Genomic DNA, 16,184 nt, shown 5'->3' with positions numbered 1-16,184 from the left:
TCTGCAGCAGGGGTGGATTCCACAGTCAATTCCATACATTACAATACACAGGGCCCTGCTTATAACAAACAGGACAAAATATATCACATATTCAAATACTCTGAATAAATGTCTCCAATGCAAATGCAAATCCACAAGGACTTGGATTTTTTTCCCAAACCAAATTGTCCTTTTCGTTTTGTACACAGGTTATCTTAGATGATCTAGTAGCATTAATTTCTCCAACCTGTTGTTTATCTTGCAGCGCATTCTGGGCTGTGTCCAAATGATTCTGAAGATCTGCTCTTTGAGCGGCTTTTGATGCTTCTGCTGAAAGCAGTAATTCAGTCTTTGCTTTTATCTGAAAAGAAGAGTGTTTCAATGTTTGTAATCTGAAGATCATAAAGAATTCTTGATTGCAGTTGCTTTTAACTCAAATTTTCTTCATACTAACAAGCGCTTTAATACTAGCTATTTATTGCTAATTATTAGTAATTCTGACATGATGAAATGTTGGACACAGCTAAAACACAAGTTATCAATAAAGTTTAGACAGCTGAAGACAGAATGGAACAAAATAAAATACAGTTATGAGTAATTGTTCTTCTCTGAAGGCAGGTCTACACTACGGGGTTAAGTCCACTTAAGTTACACAACTCCAGCTACGTGAATAACGTAGCTGGAGTCGACATAGCTTTGGTCGACTTATTACGGTGTCTAAACTGCACTGGGTCAACAGGAGAAACTCTCCCATCAACTTACCTTATGCTTCTCGTTCTGGTGGAATACTGGAGTTGATGGGAGAGCGAACTGAGGTCAATTGAGTGGGTATTCATTAGATCCACTACATCGACACCCGGTGGATTTATCGCCACACCAGGGATCCATGATAAGTGTAGACATACCCTGAATTATGGGGTCCAATCCAGCTCTCCTTTGAGTCAAGGGAAATCTTTTCATTGATTACAAGTTGGATTGGACCCAAGTTACTTCGACACATTCATACTCTAGTTGATGTGTGTTTTGGGGACCCAGAAAGTATTATATGCAGCTACCTTAAATAACAACCAGATGCTCTGATGCATGCACTATCTGTGACTGAGACTGCACAGATAGGTACCATGGACCCTCTCTTCCTCAGTTCTTACCTGTCTGCCTGAGAAAATAGAATCACAGACTTTAAGGTCAGAAGGGACCATTATGATCGTCTAGTCTGACCTCCTGCACAACGAAGGCCACAGAATCTCACCCACCCACTCCTGTAATAAACCCCTAACCTATGTCTGAGCTATTGAAGTCCTCAAATCGTGGTTTAAGGACTTCGAGGTGCAGAGAATCCTCCAGCAAGTGACCCGTGCCTCACGCTGCAGAGGAAGGTGAAAAACCCCCAGGGCCTCTGCCAATCTGCCCTGGAGGAAAATTCCTTCCCGACCCCAAATATGGCAATCAGCTAAACCCTGAGCATGTGGGCAAGACTCACCAGCCAGACACCCAGGAAAGAATTCTCTGTAGTAACTCAGATCCCACCCCATCTAACATCCCATCATAGGCCACTGGGCATATTTACCACTAATAGTTGAAGATCAATTAATTGCCAAAATTAGGCTATCCCATCATACCATCTCTTCCATAAACTTATCAAGCTTAGTCTTGAAGCCAGATATATCTTTTGCCCTCACTGCTTCCCTTGGAAGGCTGTTCCAGAACTTCACTCCTCTGATGGTTGGAAACCTGTGTCTAATTTCAAGTCTAAACTTCCTGATGGCCTGTTTATATCCATTTGTTCTTGTGTCCACATTGGTACTGAGCTTAAATAATTCCTCTCCCTCCGTGGTATTTATCCCTCTGATATATTTATAGAGAACAATCATATCTCCCCTCAGCCTTCTTTTGGTTAGGCTAAACAAGCCAAGCTCCTTGAGTCTCCTTTTCATAAGACATTCCTCGAATCATCCTAGCAGCCCTTCTCTGTACCTGTTCCAGTTTGAATTCATCTTTCTTAAACACGGGAGACCAGAACTGCACACAGTATGCCAGATGAGGTCTTACCAGTGCCTTGTATAACGGTACTAAAACCTCCTTATCTCTACCGGAAATACCTCGCCTGAAGCATCCCAAGACCGCATTAGCTTTTTTCACGGCCATATCACATTGGCGGCTCATAGTCATCCTGTGATCAACCAATACTCCGAGGTCCTTCTCCTCCTCTGTTACTTCCAACTGATGAGTCCCCACTTTATAACATAAATTCTTGTTATTAATCCCTAAATGCATGACCTTGCACTTTTCACTATTAAATTTCATCCTATTACTATTACTCCAGTTTACAAGGTCATCCAGATCTTCCTGTATGATATCCTGGTCCTTCTCTGTATTGGCAATACCTCCCAGCTTCATGTCATCCGCAAACTTTATTAGCACATTCCCGCTTTTTGTGCCAAGGTCAGTAATAAAAAGATTAAATAAGATTGGTCCCAATACTGATCCCTGAGGAACTCCACTAGTAACCTCCTTGCAGCCTGAGAGTTCACCATTCAGTGTGACCCGTTGTAGTCTCCCCTTTAACCAGTTCCTTATCCACCTTTCAATTTTCATATTGATCCCCATCTTTTCCAATTTAGCTAATAATTCCCCATGAGGAACAGTATCAAATGTCTTACTGAAATCACGGTAAATTAGATCCACTCCGTTTCCTTTGTCTAAAAAATCTGTTACCTTCTCAAAGAAGGAGATCAGGTTGGTTTGATACGATCTACATTTTGTAAAACCATGTTGTATTATGTCCCAATTACCATTGACCTCAATGTCCTTAATTACTTTCTCCTTCAAAAATTTTTCCAAGACCTTGCATACTACAGATGTCAAACTAACAGGCCTCTAGTTACCCGGATCACTTTTTTTTCCTTTCTTCAAAATAGGAACTATGTTAGCAATTCTCCAGTCATAAATAGAATCTGAATGGCAGACATGAAGGGTGTGTCAGCGTGGATCTGTATGGCAATTTTCAGAGATCTCCAGCTACTGGTAAGTTAGCTATTTTTCCCCCTGATTAAAGGTTCCATCCTGCTCTTACTCAAAGCAATGGCAAAACTCCCATTTGATTTAATGGGAGCAACATCAAAGCCTAAACGGTTTTCATGGATTCCCACCCCTATGGAAATCAGTGATCTACATACACCTGGAACTAATAGAAGGGCTGAGCAGTAATAATGATCATTATGAACCATATCCCAAATACCAGTAGTAGCCACTTCCCACATTTCAGAAATGGACACTTTATCAAGACAAGTCTTAGACTATCTGCCAAACCTCTGGTCAAATGTACCTTATTCCTTCTGGGACCTGAATATGAGCCTCCTTGTAGTAGGCTTCAAAGCACTCAGGCCTGATCTATGCTAGGAAATTAGGTCAGTCTAACTATGTCACATTCAGGGGTGTGAAAAATCCACACCCCTGAGTGATGCAGTTAAACCAACCAAACCCTGGTGTGGACAGCACTAGGCTGACAGGAGAATACCACCTCTAAGGGAGGTGGAGTACCTGTGCCAATGGGACAGCATAGGTAGTGTCTTTACTGAAGTACTATGGCAGCGCTGCTGCAGCATTTTAAGCGTAGACAAACCCTCAGTCTCTCTCAATTGTGATTAAGTCCCCGTTGGAACTTTTGCTTGACTGCATTAGACAAAAAACCCAAAACCCAGTAAAATATAAAACCACTTCAAAAATCAGTAATCTACTAAAATTCTGGGTAGTGTCAGGTTCTTCATGACCCTGCTTTGACAGATTCTCACCCTGGCATGTGGAGTATAGAACCATTAAAATGGTTTTCAGACAGGCTTCTTAGCTTTGATGCACACAGCAAGTCTGAGGCTTTTAAGGAGACATAACTTCTCCTACCTCGACTCTTTGGTGGTGGTTGTGTTCTTTTCGGTGTGTTGTTTTTTGGCTGCAATCCTTATATCTTAGGACGGCTGATGTCTTGCTGGATTGTATCTTGCTTATTGCACTTTATTTGGCCATTTTTTGCTCACAAAACAAGCAAACTTTAGTAGAAACTTAGCCTACTAGCCTTGTATATTCAACAAAGGCCACCTTTTTCCACAATGAAAAGCAGATGGATTTTTTTCATTAGCATACAGTACAAAGGCAAATTACCTGTAAATCAAGCTGGGATACTTTCTCTTTGCTTTCATTTAGCTGACTATTTAGCTCACCAATGCTTGTTTCTAGGGAGAGCACACGGTCTTGAGCAGCTCTCAGATGTGCCTTCTGCTCTTGCACCTGCTCATGCAAATTCTCTTGGGCTTGTTTATGGCTTTCCGACTGATTCTTCAGCTTTTCTGTTAGCTGAGTTACCTACAATATAAATAAGCTGCCAATTAAAAGTCCAAGGGCAAAATTAAAAACATCCTAAAATTCAAAAGATGTTGTTTCGATTACAAAGCCCCAATACTGATCAACTTCACCACTTATTAATTCTACAAAGTTTCTCTTTCTGGACAACAACAGTGCATTTATTTTTTGTGTGCAATTCATGAGTCACCCCAACTTTTAAAAGCATAACTATTTTGACAAGATATTCAAAGGCAGCAAGCATGATCACTCTCATATAACACTGTGAGTGTGCACCCTTCTGTGTGTGCCCAGTTAGTGTTAGCTAGGTTAAGAGATAGATGAGGATGGTTGAGTCTTACTTTATTTATAAGAAAAATAATATAAACACATCATGGAGGCACCAATTGTGGTTCAATAGTTAGGCTGAGTTGAGCTTTGCACTGAAGGCCTGGACTCAACCCTTTGGTTATGTATTATTGCCCCTTTTCCACCTAAGTGGATAGTCATAGTTTGGGGCCCTTGGAAGGTTCCAGCTGGAAGTAGAATTTGATGGTATTTTATTTGCTGCGGTCCTGTTTATTGGAAGGAATGTTCAAAGTGATGGGCCTCTGAATACAGAGGGAACCAAGAACAAAAGAGCAGTTTCTAAGCTTACAGCCCACAAACCTCTTTAGCCAACAACAATCCGAAAGCTCTCTAGCTTTTTTCATGGTCACAGGCTCCTGCTTGGCTTTCTTGCCTCTCCTTGTCTCTGTTCTTGTCTGCTCTCCATTTCTGTGTGCTCCCATCCTTACTTCCTCCCACACATTCCTGGTCACAATACCCAGTAAAACCCTCCACCCACATGGTGCTAGATTCTGGGCAGATGCTATTGGGCTTTATTTTGCATGTTTAAGCATCAATTTGAATGAAGTTTTAGCTTGACACATAAGGTTATGAGCTGGGAGAAACAGTATGAAAAATGCAACATACAGCACTTGCTCCTTGAATATAGAATGTATCTGCCAAGAATTTAGAAGTAAATCCATTAATAGAAAATTATATATATTTGATTGTATCCGTCTCCCTCCACCCTTCATGTTTCAGCTGTCTTCTTAAGACTTGACCCTGCAAACACTTATACTCATGCTTTTCTTTACACAACGTGAGTAGTCCTGCTGACATGTGTATAAATGTTCATATGATCAGTACCTTGGATTATAAACTCTTCAGGATAAGGGTATATCCACATGACCATTAACACTAATGTGAGTTACATGTGGCCATCCAGAAAACAATATATCCCTATCAATTTAATCTTTGCCCATTTCAAAGCTCTAAGTCTGCAGTAAACATGAACCGAACTCCATTTAATTCATATTAGTATTCTATATATTGTGTATGTTTTATTATAACATTACAGCAAGTATGGCAAAAAACATCCATTAATTACTCACAAAAAATTGACATGTGTTTGCTACCAAAATATTTTTCAAGTAGCTCATAAAAGACACAGGTGTTCCTTCCATTACAAACAGGTAACAGCTGGTATTGGGAACTAGTACATTTCTATCTTATTTGTACCAGTAGCATACACTAAGGACTATATGCCAGAGAACTCACATTCAGCTCTAATTACTACTAATGTGTTGCACATATGCTGGGAAAGGAGAACACGGTGTTCTAATAACCTTTGTTAGTAAGTGTGCAACAATATTACCATATTGGTATTTTAAACAGTATACTAAAAAAATTCCTCTAGTACAAAAAGAGTCACTAACATACAATCACATTACCTTTTGCAAAATTATGAAGTAAAAATTGTATGCACAAGTAGTAGTAATTCCAGCATAGCTTTTTAAAAAATATGTGTGTGTATATACATACACACATATATTTTAAAAGATTATGCAGCTAAAATTACTTTAAAATACCTTTAAAATATCTAATAATGTACCTTTCAGATGCTACACTGTGATTGTAATTTCCACCTCAAAGAACTTTTCATTAAATCATATTCAGTGTATGTTATGTGTTTTCTTGTTCAAATATGTTATCAATTAGATTTCCACAAAGGTAAGAAAAACTAATAATAAATCATTTTGATTGTATGTATACACACCATCCTTCATATCCAAGTGCACAACTTGTACAGCTGGATGTGAAGCACCAAAATGTATTGCTATCAGAACAAGAAGGGGTGTGGGGGGGGAAAAATCACAGAAATCTTGTGAATTTTATAAAAAGAGATGCTAAAGCAATACAGTATCCAAAAAAGGGCGAAGTACAGTGGAGGCTGAAGCTGCAGACTGGGAGATAGAAACAAAGGAGACTCTTCTTACACAAACTTTCTTAAGGGTATTGGAGATTTTTGCATTTCTTACCTGCTCTTGCAAAGTATGATTTTTCTCTTGCAGCTGGTTAAGAACTGCAGTTTCTCCTTCCCCCGCTTGAATTTTCGCATACAAGTCCTCTCTTTCTTTTTCTAACAGGGTGATGTTCTCTCTACTCTTTTGTAGCAAGGCCTCAAGGTTTTGAATTTTTTGGTCCTTATCTCCAATCTGACGCAGTACTTGTTCCAAATCATTCTAAAAATGCATTAAATAGTTTCTTTAAGTATAGGGACCTTAAAAGTTATTCCTGATGCATGAAATGTTAGATATCAAATTTCACAAATACTTACTACATATTCTATTTTGAAATTATAAATTCCTTCAATGTTATTTAATTAAAAGAAGAAAATGGTATACATTAGGAAATTGTGCCGCTTGTTGACATGTTGCAATGCACCGGCAATATTAACTGCTGCAATACACCAGTTTGAAAAGAATGTGCGTTGGTTTTTTTACCTGGGCTTCTCGGAGTTTTGCTGTAGTGCTTTGCTGAAGAGTCTGTTGCTCCTGATGCTGCTGTTTTGCTTTATCTAACTGATGCTGTAATTCAGTGCAATTTGCTGCTTTTTCCTTTAGCTTAAAAAAACAGTCACGGACTGTTGACTGAAAACTGACAAGCACAATTCAGTAGTTCAATAACATTCATCATTTACTCTAATACTGAAAGACTGTACACTAAACAGTTTAACATTTCAAACAGATGCAAAAGTAGTAATTTGTCATACCAGTTCTACAGCAAAGTACGAACACAGCACTGAAGTACTTCTCAACACTGACAGTAGGCAAATTCTAAATAACAAAAATTACCTCATGTGTCAGACAGGCATTATTTTACATCTTAACACCAAGCTGTTAAAGGAGATTTAGTCTTTTTTCTCATGGATAAGTAGAGTTAAAGAAATTTATATTCATAAAGTATACTAAGTGCTAATTATCATTAGCAGTTTTAGTAGCAACTTAGGTCTGGTCCACGCTACAGACTTGCACTGGTATAACTACGTCGCTCAGAGGTGTGAAAAATCCACACCCCTGAGAGATTTAGTTACACAGACCTAATCCCCGGTTTAGACAGCACTATGTTGGTGGGAGACCTTCTCCCATCAGCATAGCTACTGCCTCTAAGGGAGGTGGATTAACTATGCCGACGGGACAGCTCTTTCCCATCAGGATAGAGAGTCTTCATTAGAGCGCTGCAGCAGAGCAGCTGCATCCGTGCAGTTGTGCCGATGCAGCATTTTAAGTATACACTTGCCCTTATGGTCTATTTACCTTAACAGACTTTCTGGAGCCAACATGCAAAGCACTGCACAGTGTTAGCTGTATGACTCATTAAAGTCAAAGGCCATGTCTACACTACCCACCGGATCGGCGGGTAGTGATCGCTCCATCGGGGATCGATTTATTGCATCTAATCGACACGTGATAAATTGATCCCTGATCGCTCTGCCATCAACTCCAGAACTCCACTACAGTGAGAGGCAGAAGCGAAGTCGACAGAGGAGTGGCGGCCGTCGATCCCGTGCCGCGAGGACGCGAAGTGATTCTAAATCGATCTAAGATACGTCGACTTCAGCTACGCTATTCTCGTAGTTGAAGTTGAGTATCTTAGATCGATTCCCCCCCCCAGTGTAGACCAGGCCTAAGAGCGGTAAATTTTCAAAGTTTTACACTGCAGTTTAGAGGTGTCTGCTAAACCGCAGTGTAAAACTTTGAAAACGTACCACTCTTAGAGGTTTGGCACATCTGCATATAGCTAATATAAACAGGTCAACAACAAATATTTGTTACGAAGACCTGGTCTACACTAGGGGAGGGGATCAACCTAAGATATGCAACTTCAGCTATGAGAATAGCATAGCTTAAGTCAATTTCTCTTAGGTCGACTTACCTCACGTCCTCACGGCGCAGGGTCGACTGCCGCCACTCCCCCGTCGACTCCACTTCCACCTCTCGCTGCAATGGAGTACAGGAGTCGATGGCAGAGTGATCGGGGATCGATCACTACCCGCCAATCCGGCGGGTAGTGTAAACATACCCTAAGTAAACATACCCTAAGTACCCTATTGCAAAAAACTTGACCTATTAATAGAGTAGTAAATTTAGTTTTCTGACACCAATTCCCCCCAACACATTATTCACTATAATCACTATTACTTCTTCAGTTGGACCCTGATCTCATAAAAAGATATGCACACACAAAACTCTGCTATGCATGTGTCTGACCAATGAGGAGACAAGATACTTTCAAAGCTGGAGGGGGGAGAAACAAAAGGTTCTCTCTGTCTGTGTGATGCTTTTGCCGGGACCAGAACAGGAATGCAGGTCAGAACTCCTGTAGAGAGTTAATAAGCAATCTAGTTAGATATGCGTTAGATTCTGTTTTGTTTAAATGGCTGATAAAATAAGTTCTGCTGAATGGGATGTATATTCCTGTTTTTGTGTCTTTCTGTAACTTAAGGTTTTGCCTAGAGGGATTCTCTATATTTTGAATCTGATTACCCTGTAAGGTAGTTACCATCCTGAATTTATAGAGGTGATTCTTTTACTTTTTCTTTAATTAAAATTCTCTTTTAAGAACCTGATTGCTTTTTCATTGTTCTTAAGGTCCAAGGATTTGGGTCTGTGTTCACATATGCAAATTGGAGAGGATTTTTATCAAGCCTTCCCCAGGAAAGGGGATGTAGTGCTTGGGGGGATATTTTGGGAGGGAGATGTTTCCAAGTGGGCACGTCCCCTGTTCTTTGTGTAACACTTTGGTGGTGGCAGCGTTTAACCTAAGCTGGTAAGAATAAGCTTGGGGGGGCTTTAATGCAAGTCCCCACATCTGTACCCTAGAGTTCAGAGTGGGGAAGGAACCTTGACATGGTGAAAGGGTTTTTCCTCTGGCTAGGAGGGATTTAAAGGTGTTTACTCTTCCCTTTATATTTATGACAGCATGGCATAAGTTTCTGTGCATGTAGATCTTTTTGCATGCTCAGACCCTTAGCCTCAAAGTACTCAAGTGCCAGGGCCATATCCTTTATTTATCTGTAAAGCCCACCTCGCACATTTAGGCTATAGGCAAGGAAATAATTCTTTAGCCTTCTAAAAACAAAAAAGTAACCATCATATAGACTATATGGACACAAACTATGTAAACACCAACATGAGAAGGATGTTGCAAGTAGAATACACAGAACACCACTACAACAAAGGTGAAATCTGATCATGTGTATCACTCCTACCTGTTCTTCGGCACGAGAAAGTTTTAACTGCAGATCAGCCACCTGCTGTTCCTTGTCCATCAGTTTTTCACTAGAGAGTTGTCTCTGTTCTTTAAGTCGACCATGTGCTTCCCCTAGCTGGCGTTCTGTCTCCAGAAGTTTACTGTGCAACTGGAAGAAAATACTGGTCTCAGTTTTCCAGCCACTACACTGTACTTCAGACTCATTATCCACATAATATAGTAATTTTCATCATGCTTTTAATCACGCAAGAATGGTACAACCAGAACATCTTGGGAATTATTCTTATAAACCTGCGCTAAATCATACCAGCCAAGTGCACGTGCAGGAGCATAGACTCAAAGGGGGTGGTACTTTCAAAAGGTGGGAAGTGAGTCTATGGAGAAGCATCCTCACCCCTTTATAAAAGGCCCTTTATATGAGCTATGTGGCCTTACACGGAGCAAAGCCAGGATTAAATTCCATCCCCCACCAAATGCATAAAATATTTATCATGTAAAATAGCGATGGCTGAATCAACACCTTACATAGAGCTCAAAGTAAATCAGCATGCCCATGCTCTCCAATGGCCCATGCTCTAAGTTTTTACTGGCTACGCTGATTCCAGTACCACAGTGTTCTGCATTATCTGGGCCAGTGGGACTTGTGTTTTCAGCTCATCACAAGTGCCTGGCATTCCTCCACTACAGGGAGGCTGATGTATAGACTCTCCCTATAAGATGTCCTAGATCTTTAGGAGTATTCTGTGGTCACATGCCCTTTTGTAGCTTACTCCCCAACTCCTCCCATAGGACCTGTAACCCACTCTCTTGGATCGGCTGATGCATGGGAAACTTCCCCAGAGAGTACAAAGTAAGGATTCTATCATCAGCTAAAGGAGCTGAGGGGTTTCTTTTACAGTTATTTGCTGTAAACAGGCATCCATTCAAACAGATTTTTCTTCCCTCTGAAACCTCTAGCTGTTATTTTAGGCTTTTGGTTACCTCCTGCCCACTCCTACACACTACTGAATCCCAACCAACATATTCATGTGAGCTTCCATTTTGTGGATTCAGAAGGAGCAACAGGTAAGTACAGAGTAAGACAGAAGTATTTCAATGCAAAACATTGAATGGGTGAGACCTTAGTGTAGAAAAACTACTTCTACCTAATTGGAGCACTTACAGATAAAAATATCTGAAGCTAAGTTATTTCTCTTTTATAAGTCCACACTATTCACCACTGTAAACTAAAAATCATTCCACCTGTGGGTGATGGACTATTAGTAATTGTGACATAGTAACACTAGTAATCTGTGTGAGTGATTGGAGGCAAGAAGTTGTGGTAAATTGTTAATGTAATTTCCTTCTAAAAAATATGAACAAGAGTTGAGTAAACTTGGGAAAGTTTGCAACAACAGCTTAACCACTGGATGTCATTTGTACACTGAAGCCGGGAGAAAACACCAAAGGCAGGAAGAAAGCTCCAGGAAAAAAAAAAAGATCATCAGAAGTATAACAACATTTTACATGTTACAGAAATAAAGGTCACACTTTCTGTAACACATGTCTATAAACAATGTATAAAGGGTCAATAAATAATTAGTAGGTTTTATAAGCCTGTTGGAGACATGAGTAGTAGCACGTGTTGTAGATGGTTATAAATATGTAATCTATTAAAAAATATCTATAAAAAGGGAAATAAGGACAACCCAGGGAATTACAGACCAGTCAGCTTAACTTCTGTACCTGGAAAGATAATGGAGAAAATAATTAAGCAATCAATTTGGAAACATCTAGAGATAATAAGGTGATAAGTGACAGTAAAAAAAAACCCATGTCAAACCAACCTGATAGCTTTCTTTGACAGGGTAACACGCTTTCTGGATGGGGGGAAGCGGTAGACGTGGTATATCTTGACTTCAGTAAAGCTTTTGATACTGTCTCGCATGACATTCTCATAAAAAAACTAGGGAAATGCAACCTAGATGGAACTACTATAAGGTGGGTACAAAACTGGTTGGAAAAGCATTACCAAAGAGTAGTTATCAATGGTTCACAGTCATGCTGGAAGGGCATAACGAGTGGGGTCCCGCAGGGATCAGTTCTGGGTCGGTTCCGTTCAATATCTTCATCAATGATTTAGAAATTGGCATAGAGAGTACATTTATAAAGCTTGCACATTATATCAAGCTGGGAGGGATTGCAAGTGCTTTGGAGGATAGGATTAACATTCAAAATGATCTGGACAAACTGGAGAAATGGTCTGAAGTAAATAGGATGATATCCAATACAGACAAATGCAAAGTACTCCATTTAGATTAATAGATTCATAGATGTTAAGGTCAGAAGGGACCATTATGATCGTCTAGTCTGACCTCCTGCACAACGAAGGCCACAAAATCTCACCCACCCACTCCTGTAATAAACCCCTAACCTATGTCTGAGCTATTGAAGTCCTCAAATCGTGGTTTAAAGACTTTGAGGTGCAGAGAATCCTCCAGCAAGTGACCTGTGCCTCACGCTGCAGAGGAAGGCGAAAAACCTCCAGGGCCTCTGCCAATCTGCCCTGGAGGAAAATTCCTTCCCGACCCCAAATATGGCAATCAGCTAAACCCTGAGCATGTGGGCAAGACTCACCAGCCAGACACCCAGGAAAGAATTCTCTGTAGTAACTCAGATCCCACCCCATCTAACATCCCATCATAGGCCACTGGGCATATTTACCACTAATAGTTGAAGATCAATTAATTGCCAAAATTAGGCTATCCCATCATATCATCTCTTCCATAAACTTATCAAGCTTAGTCTTGAAGCCAGATATATCTTTTGCCCTCACTGCTTCCCTTGGAAGGCTGTTCCAGAACTTCACTCCTCTGATGGTTGGAAACCTTTGTCTAATTTCAAGTCTAAACTTCCTGATGGCCTGTTTATATCCATTTGTTCTTGTGTCCACATTGGTACTGAGCTTAAATAATTCCTCTCCCTCCGTGGTATTTATCCCTCTGATATATTTATAGAGAACAATCATATCTCCCCTCAGCCTTCTTTTGGTTAGGCTAAACAAGCCAAGCTCCTTGAGTCTCCTTTTCATAAGACATTCCTCGAATCATCCTAGCAGCCCTTCTCTGTACCTGTTCCAGTTTGAATTCATCTTTCTTAAACATGGGAGACCAGAATTGCACACAGTATGCCAGATGAGGTCTCACCAGTGCCTTGTATAACGGTACTAAAACCTTCTTATCTCTACTGGAAATACCTCGCCTGATGCATCCCAAGACCGCATTAGCTTTTTTCACGGCCATATCACATTGGCGGCTCATAGTCATCCTGTGATCAACCAATACTCCGAGGTCCTTCTCCTCCTCTGTTACTTCCAACTGATGAGTCCCCACTTTATAACATAAATTCTTGTTATTAATCCCTAAATGCATGACCTTGCACTTTTCACTATTAAATTTCATCCTATTACTATTACTCCAGTTTACAAGGTCATCCAGATCTTCCTGTATGATATCCCGGTCCTTCTCTGTATTGGCAATACCTCCCACCTTCATGTCATCCACAAACTTTAGTTGCACATTCCCACTTTTTATGCCTGTCAAGGTTCCTCCCCCACTCTGAACGCTAGGGTACAGATGTGGGGACCTGCATGAAAACCTCCTAAGCTTATCTTTACCAGCTTAGGTCAAAACTTCCCCAAGGTACAAAATATTCCATCCTTTGTCCTTGGATTGGCCGCTACCACCACCAAACAAATACTGGTTACTGGGGAAGAGCTGTTTGGAAACATCTTTCCCCCCAAATACTTCCCAAACCTTGCACCCCACTTCCTGGACAAGGTTGGGTAAAAAGCCTCACCAATTTGCCTAGGTGACTACAGACCCAGACCCTTGGATCTTAAGAACAATGAACAATCCTCTCAACACTTGCACCCCCACTTTCCTGGGAAATGTTGGATAAAAAGCCTCACCAATTTGCATAGGTGACCACACACCCAAACCCTTGGATCTGAGAACAATGAAAAAGCATTCAGTTTTCTTACAAGAAGACTTTTAATAGAAATAGGAGTAAATAGAAGTAAAGAAATCCCCTCTGTAAAATCAGGATGGTAGATACCTTACATGGTAATTAGATTCAAAACATAGAGAACCCCTCTAGGCAAAACCTTAAGTTACAAAAAAGATACACAGACAGAAATAGTTATTCTATTCAGCACAATTCTTTTCTCAGCCATTTAAAGAAATCATAATTTAACACATACCTAGCTAGATTACTTACTAAAAGTTCTAAGACTCCATTCCTGGTCTATCCCCGGCAAAAACAGCATATAGACAGACACACAGACCCTTTGTTTCTCTCCCTCCTCCCAGCTTTTGAAAGTATCTTGTCTCCTCATTGGTCATTTTGGTCAGGTGCCAGCGAGGTTATCCTAGCTTCTTAACCCTTTACAGGTGAGAGGATTGTTTTCCCTCTGGCAAGGAGGGATTTTAAAGGGGTTTACCCTTCCCTTTATATTTATGACAGTGCCAAGGTCAGCAATAAAAAGATTAAATAAGATTGGGGAAGGAACAATCAGTTGCACACATAAAAAATGGGAAAGGACTACCTAGGAAGGAGTACTGAGGAAAAGGATCTTGGGGTCACAGTGGACCACAAGCTAAATATGAGTCAACAGTGTAAAGCTGTTGCAAAAAGTGCAAACATCATTCTGGGATGTATTATCAGGAGTTTTGTAAGCAACACACGAGAAGTAATTCTTACACTCTATTCCATGCTGATTAGGCCTCAATCGGAGTATTGTGTCCAGTTCTGGGCGCTACATTTCAGGAAGGATGTGAACAAACTGGAGACAGTCCAGAAAAGGGTGACAAAAATGATTAAAGTTCTAGAAAACATGACCTATGAGGGAAGATTGAAAAAATTGGGTTTGTTTAGTCCGGAAAAGAGAAGACTGAGAGGGGACATGATAACAGTTTTCAAATACGTAAAAGGTTGTTACAAGGAGGAGGGAGAAGAATTGTTTTTCTTAACCTCTGAGGATAGGACAAGAAGCAACAGGAGCTTTAGTTCGGACATTGGAAAAAAATTCCTAACGGTCAGCGTGGTTAAGCACTGGAATATATTGCCTAGGAAGGTTGTAGAATCTCCAGCATTGGGGATTTTTAAGAGCACGTTAGACAAACACCTGTCTGGAATGGTCTAGAACAGTGTTTCTCAAGCTATCTGATGTGGGGGACTGACAATTTTTTTTTCCAATGTGCACGCAGACTGGCAGCTGATGGCTCGCGGACTGGCACCAGTCCGCGGACCACCACTTTGAGTAGCACTGGTCTAGATAATACTTTGTCCTTCGACGAGTCCAGGGGACTAGACTAGATGACCTCTCAAGGTCCCTTCCAGTCCTATGATTCTATGTTAAAAGAAGGGACTATAGATGGTTACAAGCCATGGTTATATGCAACTTACTGATCTATTGGATTCTAACAAGCTATATAAGTTGATTAATTATTTATTTAAAAAACACTAGAAACCTTTATAAAGGGCCCTTTAATACAAAATTTAATCAAAATGCATTTTATTTTTTCCTGTAAGATACTGCTAAGCACAATACCTATTTTCTGCTTTAACGCCACAAAAAATTAATCTATAGAAGAAAGAGGCAGAGTACATGGCCAAGAGCTCTTAAATCATTGACTTCTGTGGAGAATGGTGTGGCGTCGTGTGGACACGTGATGAACTTTAAGCTAACAGGGCTGTATAACCCAAGACATTACCATAGCAAGTAGAATATAGTTGTTACTGATTTTACTTATAAAGAAAAAATATCTCTGGAGTTAAAAAGGTAAGACAAATAAGCAGGCGAACAAGTTCAAAGTTTCATGATAAACACAATATTTATTAGCAGCTACCACTTCTTAGGAAAAGAGAGGGTATATTTTTCTTCTCTCTTCTCCCGCTGAATCCCACCACTCCGCACCCCTCAATTACTGTCTCAGAGCCTTCCACACGCAAACATCCGTGTGTGGAACATTGCTCTAATCCCTCTTTGCCTAACCAAACCATCAGCCTCTCCTCTTTCAAATAACTCAGTGAAATCCACTTCTGCCATGTCACCTCATAAAAGTATATTGTACAGACACACACTTAACCAATCCACAGAGATGTGCACATACCAAAAACTGAGAAACTGGATCATCTCTTTATTGAAACCCTTTTTTTTCCTCCCCCCATCTCTCAACTGTTTGTTACTGTCTCTCATCACATCACATAAAAAATTAAGTCCTGATCCCGCA

The 16,184-nt window shown here is 40.4% G+C and overlaps 1 protein-coding gene across 2 annotated transcripts in view; it reads right to left on the bottom strand.

The window, feature by feature from the left end:
- EEA1 (early endosome antigen 1) overlaps positions 1–16,184 on the bottom strand; it is a 136,799-nt gene that overhangs the window by 43,333 nt on the left and 77,282 nt on the right. For both annotated transcript variants that reach the window (XM_077832394.1, XM_077832401.1), the window contains 5 exons: positions 9,911–10,060; positions 7,143–7,262; positions 6,678–6,881; positions 4,135–4,335; positions 227–340 (listed from right to left, as the gene is read on the bottom strand). In XM_077832394.1, coding sequence (XP_077688520.1) covers positions 227–340; positions 4,135–4,335; positions 6,678–6,881; positions 7,143–7,262; positions 9,911–10,060 — 789 coding nt within the window. The remainder of the gene's footprint in view (positions 1–226; positions 341–4,134; positions 4,336–6,677; positions 6,882–7,142; positions 7,263–9,910; positions 10,061–16,184) is intronic.

This window comes from Eretmochelys imbricata, chromosome 1 (assembly GCF_965152235.1).
Source record: "Eretmochelys imbricata isolate rEreImb1 chromosome 1, rEreImb1.hap1, whole genome shotgun sequence".
NCBI lineage: Eukaryota > Metazoa > Chordata > Testudines > Cheloniidae > Eretmochelys > Eretmochelys imbricata.
Note: the sequence above shows the minus strand (reverse complement) of the source record. Positions and strands in the feature narration are given on the sequence as shown.